Source organism: Lygodium microphyllum, chromosome 26 (genome assembly GCF_053477565.2).
Source record: "Lygodium microphyllum isolate KBCC chromosome 26, Lygodium_microphyllum_v1.1.10, whole genome shotgun sequence".
In the NCBI taxonomy this organism is placed as follows: Eukaryota; Viridiplantae; Streptophyta; class Polypodiopsida; order Schizaeales; family Lygodiaceae; genus Lygodium; species Lygodium microphyllum.
Window position 1 is genome coordinate 21,566,486 of NC_141160.1, and position 18,620 is coordinate 21,585,105.

The 18,620-nt window shown below is 39.4% G+C and overlaps 1 protein-coding gene across 2 annotated transcripts in view; it reads left to right on the forward strand.

The window, feature by feature from the left end:
• The window catches only part of LOC148013042 (putative ABC transporter C family member 15), a 39,156-nt gene extending 35,086 nt beyond the window's left edge, over window positions 1-4,070 (forward strand). The window contains exons 5-12 of one of the 2 annotated variants that reach the window (XM_087667630.1): window positions 843-1,007; window positions 1,194-1,488; window positions 1,740-1,954; window positions 2,051-2,356; window positions 2,441-2,504; window positions 2,781-3,020; window positions 3,211-3,495; window positions 3,579-4,069. In XM_087667630.1, the coding sequence (XP_087523756.1) occupies window positions 843-1,007; window positions 1,194-1,488; window positions 1,740-1,954; window positions 2,051-2,356; window positions 2,441-2,504; window positions 2,781-3,020; window positions 3,211-3,335 (1,410 nt within the window). In that variant the 3' untranslated portion in view covers window positions 3,336-3,495; window positions 3,579-4,069. Of the gene's footprint in view, window positions 1-842; window positions 1,008-1,193; window positions 1,489-1,739; window positions 1,955-2,050; window positions 2,357-2,440; window positions 2,505-2,780; window positions 3,021-3,210; window positions 3,496-3,578 lie in introns of both variants that reach the window. The other variant, XM_087667631.1, reaches the window with a different exon arrangement.
• The last annotated feature ends 14,550 nt before the right edge of the window (window positions 4,071-18,620 follow it).

Genomic DNA, 18,620 nt, shown 5'->3' on the forward strand with positions numbered 1-18,620 from the left:
TTGTTCTTATACTCTTATCATTCTCACATTAGTGGATGCGACCTTCTAGCAATCTTCTCCTCTCTCTAAACTCTTGCTGTTCAATGTTCATTGTGAATGTATGTGTCAGCAGAGGCAGCTGAGCATTGACTCAACAACACTGAGATGCTTGGTACGATCTTTGTCATTGAGACAGGCTCTTGCACTATGGTCGGCCTAGATGCATTGCCCGGCCACTAGGTACTAAAGCTCATGGGGTCATGCTCAAAGGTCTTAGAGATCATTTGGAGCCTTATAGGTTGGCACACTAGAAGGCATGTTACCGAACGATTTTTGATGGCAAAAGCCTCTCAATATATGCGACCTTGGCAGAGCTCTAAACATCCATTATCAACTCACTCCATGGCTGTTTGGACCAACTGTAGGGAAAGACCTGGGTCCCTTAGGAGCTCCGACAATAGTTCTTACTCACTTGCGGTGGCCATTGGCCTGTTTTTCATGATGCAAGCAGGCAGCCTAGGTGGCGGCACACTCCTCGGTTTCCTTCCTGATAGCCCCCAAACTGCCTTGAGAAGCTTGTACATATGATTGTTTTGTGATTCTGAGATAGACCCAGCTAGATTGTTGAGAACATGTGCCTCATTGTAAAATTATTTTGAGTAATACAATTAGCCACATATTCTAGCACAAGAAAAAAAATCCAACTGGTCATAACTTGACAATCCTATCTTAAATGATAGATAAACATCTTGTGGAAGCGTGTGCATGATCGCTAGCAATTGTAGAAAGGAAATCAGGTTTGTAAATAAACTGCCAAGCATGCTGAGGCTACAAAGAATGATTCACTTTATTTGTATGTTCAGGCATCCACGGATCAAAATGCTCTAGATTTGGAAATATATAATCGATTTGCTGGCCTAGCATTCAACACCATCCAGCTTTTGGGTATCATTGCTGTCATGTCTCAGGTTGCATGGCCAGTGTTTGCCATGTTTTTTCCTGTGATGGGCATGTCTATCTGGCTTCAGGTAATGCAATAATTCTTGATATGCACTCAATTTTATGACTATCAAAAATTTCGAGCGTAGTATTTGATGTAAGGTACAGACTGTTGTTTCAGCTGGAATATACTTTGTTTTATTAGGGCTTGCAGAATGTAGACCCTAGATCTTGATATTGACAGCTGTTTGTTTAATGCTATGATTTATTTACAGAGGTATTATATAGAGTCCGCAAGAGAGCTCTCAAGGTTGGTGGGCATCCACAAGTCACCTATTCTTCAACATTTTGGGGAGACCATTTCAGGAGCTGCAACAATTAGAGGATTCGATCAAGAATCTCGATTTGTAGTTAGAAACTTGGAGCTTATTGATTGTTACGCTAGACCTCTCTTCAACACTTTTGCAGCAATGGAGTGGCTTTGCTTACGGTTGGATGTTCCGGCAAACATTATTTTTGCATTTGCATTGCTGCTGGTTGTGAGCTTACCTGAGGCTACAATTGATGCCAGTATGTTGGGAATTTTTACTTACATCTATGTTTGAGTGATTCTTGTGTCTGATTAAGCACTTATATGCTTGTGGAGAAAACTCATGATAAGTGAATTAGTAGGGAATCTAAACATTTGGTCACCTTTCTAGTCCAACATATCTTGAGACATAAAAGGTTCATTTCTATTGTTTGAGCATTTAAAAGCAAATACATTTCTAGTTTTTATTCAAACTGGATTATGATTGTGTTCTGTTTCTGATGTCTCACAGGTATTGCTGGACTGGCAGTAACTTATGGGTTAAACCTGAATTTTCTACAGTACATGTTTGTATGGAATCTATGTGACCTTGAGAATAAGATAATATCAGTGGAACGTATTCAGCAGTACTCCAAAATTGCTAGTGAAGCTCCTCTAGTCATAGAAAATTCTGGACCCCCTTTGGATTGGCCGTCCAAGGGAACTATTGTTCTTGAGAGTTTGCAGGTATTTTAAGTTATAATTTCAGTTAACAAGCACAAGTTTTGGGGTAAAAAAGGATGCTGAGCATTTTTCATGGCTATGCATGTGGAATTGCTGCAGGTAAGGTATGCCCCGTATCTGCCAATGGTTCTTCGAGGGATAACATGTACCTTCATAGGGGGAAAAAAGATAGGCGTGGTGGGACGAACTGGGAGTGGGAAGTCGACTCTCCTTCAAGCTCTGTTTAGGATTGTGGAGCCAGCATCCGGACAGATTGTGATAGATGGCATCAATATTTCGAAGATCGGATTGCATGACCTGCGTTCTAAGTTGAGCATCATCCCCCAGGATCCAACAATGTTTGAAGGGACCATGCGCAACAACCTGGATCCGTTAGAGGAACATACAGATGCTGAAATCTGGGAGGTAATGTGCTTTACAAAGGATGTGCTCATCTTGAACATAGAGAACTAGGGGAGTGCCTTTTGATGCATTTATCATGTCACACAGGCTCTTGATAAGAGTCAGCTAGGTGATGTCATTCAAGCCAAAGATGGAAAGCTTGAAACTTCAGGTCTCTTCTTTTCCTCACTCACCCCTTGAACTCTGCTCTAAAACTGCATGAAGAGGTAATCGTACAATGTACTACTGCTATAGGAATTGGGCTAAAAGTTATATTTGTTTTCAACCCTGCCTTACTTCGACTGCTGCTGTTTAAGGAGCAATGGTACAACTAAGGCCAAAAGTTTCCACGCAAAAGATCTCTGAAGAAGATTTCCCCAGACATGGAATGTGTACTGTCTGCTAGAAGGCATGAGATTTGATTATTCACTGGATGATATTTGTGCAGTTAGTGAAAATGGAGAGAATTGGAGCATGGGGCAACGCCAGCTTGTGTGTCTTGGACGGGCATTGCTAAAGCAAACAAGAATTTTGGTGCTCGATGAAGCCACTGCCTCAGTTGATACTGTAACTGATAGGGTGATTCAGAGCACAATTCGGGCTGAATTTTCTCAATGTACTGTTATCACAATTGCTCACCGTATTCCGACAATCATTGATAGTGATCAGGTTTTACTTCTGAGTGAAGGTACAACTGCACTGCAGTAAATGTTCCTCCCCGTATTTCTTTATGTTTCCTAGGGCTTCGTAATAGAAGACGGTCTGCTGTTATGGAGACCCTGAATCTCCCCATAAAGTCATAGTAAACTCCTGCTTTTACTGCTAAACAAATGGATGAAAGTAAGATTAACTTTGGAATACTGTGTCATGATCTGCAGGAAGAGTTGCAGAGTATGACATGCCATCACGACTTCTTGAGGATAAAACATCTTTGTTTGCCAAGCTTGTGTCAGAGTACACAACGAGGTCAAACAATGTCACGGATGTTACAGTTATAGAGTAAGCAAAGCATCGAGTGTGCCATATTGGCAGTTCGACAAAGGCTGATGTTAAACTGATAAAAAAACTAAACCAATGGTAGCATCCAAGAATCCATTATGTGAGATCCTAGGAAAACCCACCAGATGTATTTCTAAGCTTGGGAGAAGCAAGACTGCTGATTGGTATGTCTGTGCTGTTCTTTAAAGCTCATTGGAAAGACTCTTGTAAGCTTCAGAAGTTTACACATTGACTCATTTTTTTGCAGGTTCTGCTGTACGCTATGAAACTTCTGAAACAGTATGCTGGAGCTCCTGTGAGCCACAAGAGGCAAAATTTTAATCCTCCCCTTTCTTCTCATCTTGCTTGAATGGAAAAAACACACCTATCATAGGAGTATCCCTCCTAGCGCTCATTAATCTTCTTTCTTCTGTCTCAACATTTTCTGTATGTCTTTTGCTAGCTATTCTATGTAGGGGGTTAAATTCCCATACGATGTTCAGTTTTTTCCATTTGAGGGTGGGCATATATATAAGCCAATGGAATCTTCTTACTCACAAGAAACCATGAGCAACAAAGAGCTCGCTGCAGTGCTTGAGTGAGAAAGTAAAAGAAGTACGCACTGGTGTGCATTAGAGCATTGCCCTCTGTTTCACTAATAATTTCAAAAAGCAAGGGCGCTCTCTCAATATTTTACTTCAAAAAGAAACCCAAAAAAGAGATAATGTAATCACAGGGGCCTGCCTTAAGAAATTTGAAACTGAAGTAGGCATAAGAAAACAATTTGTACTACTAGGTGATCAAAATATTGGCAATGAATAGTTCGAAAGCAAGATAATAATGGAATGAATCTTATAATTTGAAGCTTTAAAGTTTATAGTAGTATATACTCAATATTGATTATATTGGGATAACGAAGACCAGCGCTCCTTGGTGCGAAGGACATTAGGTCTACAGTTTCTGCCAGGAAGCAACATCCATTCCACATGCATTAGAGTTTCCAATCTTAGGCTTCTCTTAGCTCAAGCACATGAGGGCTGGTGGTTGCTGCAGCGGCACGAGCACAGGAGCGTGTGCTGAAATGGAGGTGTTGCAGTCTGCCATGCGGTGATTCCTGCTGCCGTCAAATCCAAGCTGGTTTCTGCCTATCGGCGCTCCAATTTTGTGCCGTAGCAAATCATCAGTCAACACATCAGCTTCAATGGGGAATATCTCATTATTATAATGACATCGTATTGATCTTTAAGAGGCATAGGCATGGGCTCACAGCACTGATTTTCTGTTGGCGGAGGTTGAGAGGCATCTCCATTTTCGCCAGTTTGCTGGTGGCACTCGTGTGCTTGAGTTCTCTCTCTCTCTTATGTTTGTTCCTCTCAACTCCCACTCCATCTCTCCCCCTCTTATATTTCCCATGTCTCTCAACTTCTTCCTTCTCTCTCTCTCTCTCTCTCTCTCTCTCTCTCTCTCTCTCTCTCTCTCTCACACACACACACACACCCCATGCATAAATGGTTGGGCAAACCAGCCGGCAAGAGGGAACAAGCTATCACCTGTGTAGACAGTGGGATGGTAGAAACAATTGGTGCAGACAGCAAGTCAAGTAGAAAGTGGTAACCCGAGGTGGGAATAGAGTAGCGGGAAGCTGAGAATGGAGCGACCTGAGGGCGAGTGATTGGACGAAGGGTCTCTCTCTCTCTCTCTTCCTGCCCAAGCCAGTGGATAGCATGGGGCAGCGAATGGCATGGCGGTGGGCCGGCGGGGGAACTGATGGAGGCGAACCGATGGAGGCGAACCGTGCTAATGGCAAGGCGGTAGGGAAGCGGAGGGGTAGGTGACAGTTACTGCTGCTGCTGCTGTTGCTGCTGCTTCTTCTTTCTCACTCTCTCTCTCTCTCTCTCTGCTCAAGCTAATGGATAGCATGGAGCAACGGTGGGTAGGGAAGTGGAGGGGTAGGTGACAGTTGCTGCTTCTTCTTCTTCCTCTTCTTCTCTCTCCCTCTCTCTCTCTGTGTGCTCAAGCAAATTGACAGCAGGGAGCAACAGTGGCATGGTGGTGGGCTGGCTATGCGGTAGGCGAACATGTCATTAGGGCTATAACAAATACTACATTGCGAGGGGCGCTAGGCAACAGAAAAGGTGGCGGAAGGACAAGCGGAAGACAGCAGGATCTAAAAGGTTGGCGAGAGGCGGGAGACAAGTGGCAAGTAGCAGGAGACAGGAAGCAAAGGGGCGGCAAACTGGAGGAAAGCAGGGGTGGCGGGCGGCAGAACGATATCGCCGTACTGGTAGGCCAAGCCTCTTTTGTTGAAAGATATGTGCGCACGCAGGTTAGCGAGTAAGCAGATAGCTGGACAAATTGCACACAGCCCCAGCAGTCCGAGGTTGTGTCTAACCACGTTAAGATTAGAGTTACAATCATCTTATTATTATATTATTTTGGTTGTAGATTTCAAAAGCCTCGAACTTTGAGAGGGTTTTTTTTTTCAAACTTTTATTTTTCAATTAAAACCCCCTCCTTTTCCCTATCTCAATTTTATTATTATTTTATTTTGGTTGTAGGTTTGGAAAGTCTCGAATTCACAGGGTCTTTCGAACCTGTCCCTTTTTTTAAACTTCCTTTTTTTGCCCTTTGGAATCTATCCTCTTCTCTAAACTTTCATTTTAACTATTATATTATTTTGGTTGTAGGATCGAAAAGCCTCGAATTTTTAGAGGGCCTTTTGAACCTACCCCCTTCTCCAAACCTCCATTTCTCAATTAAACCCCCTCCTTTAGTATTTATATGGGATCTTTTTGCGTGTAAAAAATATATAAAAATGGTATTTTAAAAATCTTTTATATTGAATCCACGTGATACATATATTTACGACTAACTTTCTTAGGTAAAAACACTAAAAAAGTGTCAATGCCATTTCAACCCTTAAGATCCATATTGTTTAAGAATTTTTAAGAAAGCCCCCCTAATCATGTTTCAATTTTATTTTAATAGTTCATCATTAATCTCTTTCTAATTTTCTTAATTATTACTATGTTAAAAATTTACCATTTTAACTACTAAAACACTAATATTTTTTATATAATTTTTTAAAAAATTCTTGATATCCACTAATTAGAGCTTAAAAATACAGTCTTTGATCTATTTTCTATCATTTTTTCATCATTTTGATTCATATGAGATATTAAATGAACTCTACCTAATTAATTTAAAACTCAAAGATAAAAAAATAATGCTTTTAATACCAATTTCATTCAAACTGTTCATTTCATTTTTTATTAGAAATCAAAGTACACTATTGATAGAAGAAAAAAATACCGTTGGCTATATTTGACAATGTTTGCTAGTGCTTGCTTTTTCTTTTCCTTTAGACTCAACGATCTCAAAACTCCTTAATCTCTGTTTTTCTTCACTAATATATTCTAATTTACTCTTAATCTTGCAGAAAATCACACACACTCTCTCTCTTTCTCTCTCTATACACTATGAAAGTCTTCAAGAACAGGATGAGATGAAAGAGAAGAGAAGAAGTGCTTATTTGTTGCTTATAGATGAGAAAATCTCTATCATTTACTACATCAACTCATCAACATACTCAAACAATGATGACACCCATTTTTTGTGCTCTCTCTCTCTCTCTCTCTCTCTCTCTCTCTCTCTCTCAACCTCCGCATTCATAAGACATTCTTACTCAACTTCTTGATTATCTCTCTTTTAAATTTTATAAGTTTCACACTTAAACTAGTTTTTATTTTCATCCTTCTACATCTTTAGCGTATTTCTAATCTCACCCATGGCTTCTTGACCAAATTCAATGCATACGTGCTAAATTATACATTCATTTTATTTCATGGCCAAAATGTTTACCACTTCCACTTGAAATCTCTCTCTATATGCTCCTACTACTACTTACAACTTTTTTGCACCCTAAAATGTTTTGTCTAAAATATCCCAACTCGAGAATCTCTACTTCTAACTTCATCTTAGTATTATCAAATACTGCTTTATGATCTAATTTTTTATTTACATTTCATAAAAATATTGCATAATACAAAGACAACCATCCATATTGCATGAAAAATAGCTTAAAAATGGCTCAAAATAAGGGATTATCATTCCTTTCTCACTAGCTCTAGTGAGCTCCTGCAAACTAGCAAATAGGGAACTACTCCTGGCTACAAGAATTGCTTCAATGCTTGCAACATCATGAAGGATTCAGAGCCAATAACTGTGAAATGTGAAAAAATAAATATTCTCCCCCTCCAAAGCCATGAGCCTCCTTGCCAGTATAGCAACATCTGCATCCAGCCCGTAAGGAACACAAAGAATACTAATATATCCTAACAAATAACAGTCTTTTCTTTTTATTGTGAAAACTAACTTAATGTGGCAATTAAACTAGGTCATGAACCACTGTGTCCACTAATGTGCATGCATTGCAAATCCTAAGTAAGAGTCCAACCAAAAAGAAAACCATAAGAGTTACTAGGTAAAAAAATACCTCTCAAAGAAAAGAAATGTTATGCTACTCTTCTTTCAGACATCCATGACAAGAACTTTACTTATGCTTGCAAGACTAGCACTAGATCTCAACAAAACCAAGCTAGGATGCACCACAAGATAGAGTCTTTAGGTCAGAACTATTAATCCTCCATGAAACAAGGAACAATGTGTCTAGCTACTAATTGATTATGATATATAATGAAAAAAAGTCCCATCCCAAAGAAATGCAAGGTATCAAACACAGGGCACCAACTAAGGAAATCCCTTCAACCTACCAAGACATGAAAGATAATGGATATCTTCTTTTGAGAGTCTTTTTTTTAAAAAAAATCTTTCTTTTCATGGCTTGTGGTTTTCTCTTTTCAGGTCTTGAGTTATTTGAGGATAGCTTGTATGTTGATTTTGTGTGCATTTATGTTTTTTTTATAAAATACATACAATACTTATACGGTCACTAGTCAGCATTAAACCCACAAACATTTTAGCTTAGCAATCCTCCTTAAGAAAGTTGATCAGAAGAGCTATACTAGTCAATTAGCTAACATCCAAGCTAATCTCACAAGACTCAATAGAAGTACTCGACCACAAACAAACTAGTTAAAATTTCATGGAGAGATGCCTTGTTGCCTAGTAAATCCTAGTAGAAATGAAACAAGTCCATGGGAGGTATACTCTAGTGAATTTCTAGTTAGCCAGTTTAGACTAGAAAGTATGCAACCATGCAAAAGTTAGGAACCCCCTCGCGGTAACAATTAACACGCATAAGTACATCATTCGCATCATGACTGAATGGTGAGCCCCCATGAACCAAAGAACCATGATGAACTTCCATTGTGAGCTTCACAAAACTCTTCTACTCTTGTTTAGCTTCCATCCTTGCACACTTCCATGCATCATCTGTCCACTTCCTCACCCACTATCTCTTGTTTTTCGCTTCTTTCTTTCACTATACACAATTTACTTCAATAAATAATGAATAATAGGGAAGAAATACCATGCCACTTTGTTCCCAAAACACACCATCATCATGAGGTAGAAATAGTAAAATCCCACAACTTCAACACCAAAAAGGTATAAAAACCCTCAAATGATCTTTCGATTGGCACTCCTGCTTGTGAGATTTATTTGTTGGAGTGTTCCCATATGTGTGATTTAAATACTTGGAGTACTTAGACAAAAGAATTAATAGTATGAAAGCTTTGCAAAACATTGCATATAGAATGGCATATTGAAAAGGATAAGTGAACCTTAGGGATCTTTTCATTTTTGTTTTTTTAAAACCTTAACTTATGTTGCTTTCTCTAAAAGAGGCTATCTTTTGCTTCTTTCTCTTCTCATCATGCAAGTTGCCATGAAAGAAAGCATGAGGAGGAAGAACAATGTAAAGAGATTTGTTGTGAGTGAAGGTTGGTGATGTTGGTGCCATGGAAGGCATTGGCCAATTGTTGCAATAGGCACTGTAGGTCGATGACTGGTGAGAATGATGAAGGCATGGCAGCAACTCCTCATTGTTCTTCCTCTTCTTCCAACCAAAAGCCATAACATAGTCCTTGCCTTATCTTCTCTCTCTCTTTTTTAAATCTCTCAGTTGGGCAAGTTGCAAGCTAGGGAGGAGGAATGTTAATATTGATGCACCTAATGAAAAGGGACGTTGTGTAGGAGATTTGAAGAAAGATGTGGCACGACCGGATCTTGATGCACAAGAGAATGCCTTCATAACTTCTTTCTTTTATTGATTGATTGCTAACATTGTACACCAATGCCACATCCTTTCGCTTCTCGTCCCTTACATCTAGACTGGTACACCATCATCTTTTTGGTCACTTCATGTTCTCTTCACACTTGGCTTCTATTGCATTTGGGATCATCTCACAAACTGTAATGCCCCTCTCTTGATCCCTGTCTCTACTTCTTGATATCATTCCACAAGATTATCATAGATGGATATACTTTCTTTTTACAGATCTCTTAAACTTAGCCTATGCACCATTGAAATGCTATGCGAGGGTTTGGAGAGATGAGGATCAAGCATAAAAGAAGAAGTCAAGGAGGATGGCAAAACTTAAGTTTGGCTCTTGGATATGGAGTTTCAATAGAATCTCTTTTCAGTGCATTCTCGTTCTCTCCTTCTCTTGCAATGTCCTTCTTCTTCCTTTGTTTTTACTAGTGAACCATTTGCCTCATGAAAGTGATCCACAAGAAGCTTGGTTATCTCCTCCTCTTTAGGTTGTAGAATCCATGGCTAGCCTAGTCCTAACAATGGAACCAAAAATGATTGGCTCTCAAATAACACACAAAGAAGCACAAAACCAAGGTATGGAGCAACAAAGTATATGCATGGAGCTTTACTCCTCACCATGAAACCTACACGTACACCTCTCTTGCAAAAAAATACACACACACAAAAGAATCAAGATATTTGCACAACCAAGAGACAAGATAGGGCAGCTCCACCTTTAGATTCACATGCCAAGAAACCATAATTGTTGCACAAATATTAGAGAATTTAAGAGAAAATGAAGAAAGAGAGTTTGAGAAAGAAGGAAGATAAAGAGCCACAAGCATCAACCGTGTTTCAACCTCTTGAACCACGTTTTCTTGAGACTCCCTTCACACCTCTTTGTATCTTTTCTTGAGTCAAAACTAAGGTATGAGCCTTTTAGGTATTGCATGCATTTAAGGCAAGTTCCCCAAGGTTGTAAAAATAAAGACATATGCAATGGCTTTTATAGCTCCAAGCCAAGCATTTACAAATACACCAAAACATATATCAATGAATTACAATGAATGTATACATAGCACAAAGAGTTTGGATAAATTAAATGATTTATTGGTGAAGAGACCCAATATTTTAGCCTTTTTGGTGACAAAATCAAAGGCTATCAATGGAGAGAGAGAGAGAGAGAGGGAGAAAAAAAAGAAAAGATCGGACATTAATGAGAGAGTGTGGGTGTGTGTTAGAGAGAGACAGAGAGAGGGAATTGGCCTCCTACACCACTATTCTACTGGCCTATACTAGTGAGGCATGCCCTTTTGCTAGGGCTACTTTGGTGTTGAGAGAGAGAGAGAGAGAGAGGAATTGGCCTCCTACACCATTGCTCTAGTGGCCTATACTTGTGAGGCATGCCCTTTTACTAGAGTTACTTTGATGTTGAGAGAGAGAGAGAGAGAGAGAGAGAGAGAGAGAGAGAGAGAGAGAGAGAGAGAGAGAGAGTAGGCCTTTATCATTAATTGTGATAAATGGAGTGACTGTAAATTCAAAATTGAAATAGCCAAGATGGAAGGTTCGGGAGAAGTTCTAGTGGTTATTACCAAAGCCACAACAAAAATAATACTGTAAATATAGTATAGAAGATAAATCAACGAGGAACTTACACAATCCTCCCATATATCTACTTTTATCACTCAACTTGATGGAGGTGAGAATAAGTTGTTAAAAGAAGGACATATAGGTATAATCTACAATGATAATTTTTGCTCTAAGAATGCAAGAAATTAACAAATCTATCACAACAATGGAAGTTAAAGAAATCATCAAATCAAACAAAGAAAAATATATATGTATGCGTTTTCTCTAATTGATGAGAGTATTTTACCAAATAATAATTTGGCCACCCTTCCTTTTTCCATGTAGCCCAACAACTTTACATGTTGAGTAGATTTTGATTTTTTTCCCTCCCTCCCTCCCCCCCTCTGTGTGTGTGTGTGTGTGTGTGTGTGTGTGTGTGTGTGTGTGTGTGTGTGTGTGTGTGTGTGTGTGTGTGTGTGTGTGTGTGTGTGTGTGTGTGTGTGTGTGTGTGTGTTACTACAATAAGAGAAGTAGAAAAGGATATTGCCAAAACTCAACAATAGCCCTAGTAATACTACAATAGGAGCAAAAAGGGATACGGAAATAATCTCAACAATAACCCTAGTAGTGTGATACTATAATAGGAGATTGAAAGGATATGGCAAAGCTAGAATGAGATGGAATCCACCACAAAAATGTTGGATTTGGCTAGTTAGGATTGTGCTTTGGTGGTTGAGCTACTCAAGGCTAAAATTTGAGGCCATAATCAAATGCAATACTTGATAGAGGTGCTAACAATATGTGGGTTGTAGGTTATCATCCCTACTCCCTTATAACATTGAACGCATGCCAACAATCCTTTGGTGACCATTGACTCTAAACTCCATTCTTGCATTTATCCAAGTGTGTACTTTGTGGACTTGGCATTTTTAGTGATGCACAATGTGGTGTTCACATCATGCTTGTGCACACATCAATGATGTGTGTAAATGTGCATGTATTGATCATGGATACTACATTTGTTAAGCGTGCGAGAAGGTTATTTCCTCAGTGAGTTGATTATTATGGGCATTAAAATTAATTATATATTTGTTATGGACTAGCTCTTAGTATAGAATATTTGTTAGCATTGCCCATTAGGATATATGCTATTATAAGGGTGTGGTGAGAAGGTTCTACATCTCTCTAAAAGTTATCCTGAGTTAACTTGAGTTAAGTGGCCCACTTTTAGGAAAGTGAAATAAAAAGAGTTGTGGATTTCTTGCTTAGATACATGCTACCTTCAAATAGAAAAAGGGGACCCTTGATTTTACTGAGAAAAAAAGCTTTTCTTAGAAAATACCTTCCATTCTCAATGAAAGGCAATGCTCTCTCTTCTTCTTCTTCTTCTTCTTTCCTCATACACACATATGCATGGATGGTATACACATATGCGCATGCACAAATACACAAACAATAGACACCAAGTTTTGCAATGACAAATATCAAATGTATCTCAGTGTCCCCATCCCCTTGCAAATAAATTATGAAAACTAATAAGGAGGCTCTCTCTCTCTCTCTCTCTCTCTCTCTCTCTCTCTCTCTCTCTCTCTCTCTCTCTCTCTCTCTCTCTCTCTCTCTCTCTCTCTCTCTCTCATGTGTTGCAATGATTAAGAACTTGGAAGTGGAACATTATCACAAAGTCTCATCCCCCCATATCTTTGTAGAACGTGCTCATTGATCAATTTATATAGAACCTTGCACCATAGTATTCCATTCACATCGAGCTCTTACATGATCTCTCCTAGTATAATGAATGAAGCTGAGAGGAGAAAGAGGGAGCTAAAGAGAGAGAAAAGAGAGAATGAAGAAGAGAAAGAAAGACCAGAAGAGGAGAGAGAAAGATAAAAAAAGAGGGGAGAAAGGAGGAGGAAGCCATGGAAGTTGAAGATGAAGGTCAAGATTATATTCTTGATAATAACTAAATGTCCTAAATTGCACTTTTTTACCTTATATACCCCAGTTAGTGTGGCTGGGTGTCTTACCCCTAGTTCCCATGTATCCCACTCTTTACAATCCATCCCCACCTTGAAAGTGTACTAGTTTGAGCCACATTACAATGAAAATGGGTGAGTAAAGACTAAGGACAACATGCTATCCATTATATCCGTTTTGAGGTAACATTGCCATAACTTTTGATAGGTTTCTTCAAATGGTGCATGCCACGTTGAAACGGAGCTTGTGATGTGTATGTTTAGCCCATGTAGGAAGCACATAGCTGAGATTTGGGCAAGTACAAAACTATTCTAAAATAGTGTGTAGTCTGCAAGCAGGATGTAGTCAAAAGGGGACATAACTTGCTAGTCTTTAGCCCATTGGGCATCTTGAGGTGAGGAAATTCGTTGACAATAGTGGCTAGAAACGAGGAGGCTTCTTCCAAGGGTAGGGCTTGCCATTTCATGAGGTACTCCTTGATGGATTGATATCTTAAGTGTCTATCTCATTGCTCAATGATTGCTTGAGGGATATATTGAATGATACCTTGTTTGTCGATGGGGGGAAGTTCTTCCACATAGTCCACTAAGGTGCCAATGACAGACTTCAATGTGCCACGAAACACATTGTGAATCTTGGTGTGGTGGAGGGAAGCTCTAATTGGTAGGCCAAATCACCAATTCTCTTAAGAATCTAGTAGGGGCCATAGAAATGGTGGGCCAACTTCTTACTGATGTCCTCTTTGAGAGTGAAGTAACATGACTTGGACACTTTCAAGAGGACTAGCTCCTTCTCTTGGAATTCCAAATGTCTTTTTTTCTCATCAAGATAGAGTTTCATGTGAGTTTGTACCCTTTGAATGTTCACCTTTCATTGCTAAAGGAGAGCCCATATGCGATCCAACTCGGCTTTGCTGTGAGGGTTGATCTTATCATTGAATAAGATCATAGGAAGGGAAACCTTATACATGTATAATGCCTCAAAAAGGGAAACCCCAATGTTAGACTGGGTGGAATTGTTATATGAAAATTCAACCAAGTGGAGCCACATATCCCAATTGTGTTGTACATCATTGGTAAAAGTACAATAAGTACGTCTCAAGCCATTTATTTACTCTTTCAGTCTGGATATCTATCTTGAGGTGGTATGCAGTGGATGGAGCAATCTTGGTGCCCATAGCTATGAAAACTGCATGGCAAAAGTTGCTCATAAACTTGGCATCCTGATCGTGCACTATGACTTGTGGTAATCCATGCAACTTAAAGGCATACTCTATAAATTGAGTGGCCACCTAAGAGGTAGTGTATTGTGTCTTAGTAGGGATAAAGTGGGTAGCTTTGGTGAGGTGATCAACTACCACGTATATACTATTCCATCATTTCTTTGTAATGGGGAGGCCTGTGATGAAATCCATGTTTGATATGTGTCCATTTCCCTTCAAGAATAGAAAGGGGCTACAAGTGGACAGTCGGCCTAAGCTTGCTATCCTTGTTCTATTGGCATGGAGCATATTTGGTCACAAATTCCTTGGCATCCCTTCATAAGACTTTCCATTGAAAGCTCTTGGCAATTCTATCATATGTTTTGAAAATATCCAAGTGATCAGCAGTGGGGCAAGATTGCATCTCTTCCACAATCTTCTATGTGAAATGAGAAGTGTGGGGATGACAATCTTTCCATGGGACTAAATAAGGCCATGCTTGAGCTGATATTAGGAGTTTTTAGCCATTACCCCATGCTGTAATTTCTCAAATATGTAGTTAAAGTCATTATCTAAAAAATACGCTTCTTGAAGATCCACAATCCAATCAGTATGTAACTCTGAAATGGAGAATACTCTGCATACCAACATCCAAGAGAGTGAATCAACCGATATTATCTTTGCTCTAAGTGTGAGAAAGGTCAAAATCATAGTTTCGCAATGTCACCACCCATCACCTTTGCTTAGGAGTCAAAGTAGACTAAGTCAGGAAGTATTGGAGGACTCTATGGTCACTCTTTAGTTGCCATGCAAATAGTGGTGATATTTCTTAATAGCATGGAGTATAACCAACATCTCTTGGTCATACAAATTCATTGGCATCTCCTTTTCATCAAGAATATGAGGATGGGCATAGAAGTAATTCTTCAATTGTTTAAAGCTATGATCAGTAGTGGCATCCCAAAAGAATGATTTATTTTTTAATCAATCAGTCTAAGGTATTGCGATGGTGGCATAATGCTTAGTGAAGCAACTATAGAATGAAGAGAGACCAAGGAAACCATGTAAAGGAAGTAGTGGGGGATGAGTAGTCTAGTCCTTATTAACACATTGCACCTTCTTGGGTCAGCCTATATTCCATTTATGCTAACAGTGTATCCCAAGTAGTCCACAGATGTCCGTATAAAGATACACTTACTCTCCTTAGCAAAAAGTCAATGCTCTCATAAGATATGAAACACCCTTTTGAAATGTGCCAAGTGCTCCTCTTGTGACTTGCTAGAAATGAGGATGTTATCAAAGAAAATGAGCACAAACTTGAACATGAATGAGTGAAGAATTTTAGTAGTGAGGCTTTAAAGTGTAGCGGGGATATTAGTCAATCCAAAAGGCATCACTAGAAAATGATAAAGCCCATGATCAGTCCTGAAAGCTGTTTTGATCTCATCACCCTCCCTCATACAGATTTGATATGGTAGCTAGAGTGTAGATCAATCTTAGTGAAAAAACATGCCCCTTTCAACTCATCCAACAAGTCATCAATCCATGGGATTTGATAGCAGTTCTTCATTGTGATTTTAGTCAAGTCTTTGTAGTCGATACACATGTAAAAAGAGCCATCTTTCTTCTTGACTAATAGGACATGGGATGCATAAGGGGAGGAACTTGGCTCAATGAAACCTATCTCAAGCAACTCCTTGACTTTTTTTCATAATCTCTTCATGTTCACACTTGGAGAGTCTATAAGGTGGCTTGTTCAGTGGCTTGGAATGGGGCTCTAAATTAAGTGGATGGTCCACTTGCTTCTTAGGGGGAAGGACTGTAGGCATCTAAAATAAATCACTATACTCCTCTAGTAAGGCTTGCAGGGCTGAATCCTTAAATACTTTGAAAGGATTATTTGAATTTTCCTTATTCAAGTGCAAGATAAAGATCTGTGAGCACTTCTTGAACTCTCGTTTGAGTTGCTTTGCTGTAATGAGCTGAAAATTAGCATTATCATGAACTTCCTCTAAATGGATGAGTTGTCCATGCATCATACACTCCAAGTAGAGCTGAGAGAAGTCCACAACAATTTTTCCCAACAGTTTTAACCAATCATAACCAAATATAGCATCAATGGGTCCCATGTCTAATGCAATTAGGTCAATCAATGCCACAAAATTTTCAACCAAGCATAGGGGGATTGTATGACATACATATGTGGTGATTTCTTCCTTGCCATTTGCTACTTGAACTTTCAAGGGGGGTGCTGTAATTCTGTAGGGATGCATTTCAACCAATCAATGGCTGATCTATTGACAAAACTTTGAGTACTACTACTATCCACAATGATAAATATATGCTTCCCATGAATACTGCCTTGAATGCATAAGGTGTTGGGGCTCCTAGAACCCATCGAAGCATCCAAGGAGATGGAGCAAAGGGAGGTGGTAGTCAAGTGGAATGTCAAATCAAGTGCATGGGATGGACAACCACTTGGGTCAAAGGGGAGCCCATCCTCTAGGCCATAGAACTGCTCGTGTTCCACATCCGTAGCATGCTTCTTATTGTCAATAAGTAGGTCATCCTCATCATTATGTCAATCGTCCATTATATACATGTTATGAACCTTAATCTTAGCTATCTTGTAAGGGCACTTGGAGGCATGGTCGGGAGTATACTTATTCCCACATTTAAAACATAGGCCTTTTTCCTTCCGTTCCTTCACAATATCTGAAAAAATGAACCTTTGGCCACTTGACCCATTGGAGGGTGATGCAGTGAAGTGTCTATTTTCAACATATTTACTCTTAGCATTAGAGCCAAGTAATGTCCCAAAAGTTCCTTGTTTTCTTTCAGCATGGATTTGGGGGGGGGGGGGGGTAAGTGGGTATTTTGGGATGGCTATTAGGCATGGGTTTGCCTCTAAAACCACCCGCATATGGAGTTGACCTCAATAGGGTGGGGGGGTCTCTACAACCTTGTTGAAAACTCTCTCATTCTTATGGTACTTTCTTGTATATCTTTTAGTCAGTTCAATTGCATCAAATAGTGTGGTAGGCTTTTGGACTAGGACATCCACTAATAGGCTTGGTTTTAACCCATAGATGTACTTATGCAATTCGACATCATCACTAATGCTCTCCACATACGTGGTCAAATTCATAAATTTATTTGTATACTCTCATATAGTGAGATTACATTGGTCAAGAGCAAAGGTTGCTTTGAAGAGTCTCTTCTTGAGATCCAATAGAAAATACAAAATTAGTTGGCATAGAATTTGAAATATTAGGGCTTGTACTTGGCACTGGAGAAAAGATATAGTACAGAAGTGATGTGTAATCCGAGACAGGTTCCAGTTGCGGATGGCCAATTTGTAGTGGAGATTCTGAAGGTCCTGCAAGATCATTAGTTTTGTGCACTGAATCTAAAGGAGAAAACTCAAGTTTATATTTTACCGCTTGTTAGGCCCTATGCATAAGGATGAGATCATACTCAACATCAGAAATCTGATATGGTCTATAGATTCCATGGTAATCTGATAGTTCTTCATCCATGTTAGATCGGTAGAAGTAAGTTGGGAGGTCCATTCCTGATTGTTTCTATCCATATTCTATGGAGACTAGAGTGGTGTTGTGAATATGTTTGAAGTCATCTGACCCTTTTGTTGTTTCTAATTTTTTGGATGAGCTTTTTGATCAAAGGCCAAGGTTTCTTAGAGAGTACTTAGCTTTGATACCATGACATGAAGAAATGCTCTAAACGTAGAAAACACAAAACCAATCCTACGGCAAAGCATAGATTGAAAAACAGAGAACCTAGTTAGGGTTAGGGTGTTAGGTTAACTCAAAGACAATGAACACAATGAATAATGAATATATGATGCTCATGTGGCAAACACATGTAGTATGTAGTGAATATTGAACCTCGAACTCTCGTACCTTTGGGATCAAGATAGAGGTTATGAGTTAGAGAGTATGTCATACTCCGAACGGATCTTGAAACGCATCAAATCAGCCTTCCTGTGTCGACCACTAGAAAATGCAGGGAAGGAAGGTTGGATTTGATGCAGACTATAGTAGTGCAGGAGAGAGAAAGACAAAAAACACAGGTATCAGAGGTGAGAGAAAATTGGGTGATAGCTAGAGATGGAAAACACAATAGTGTAGAGGTGGGTGACAGTATAGATAACCTTGTGGAGGAGAGAGAAGATCAAATGCAAGCAGTTAGTGCAAGGCAACAACACTTGGATGATGGCGATAGGTTTATAGATCCCTTATGATTGTAAATGTAGCCCGGATGATGACCTCAGTAGCAGTTGAGAATGGATGCTTGGCAGCAAAAGCAAGTTTCATAGTGATGGAGCA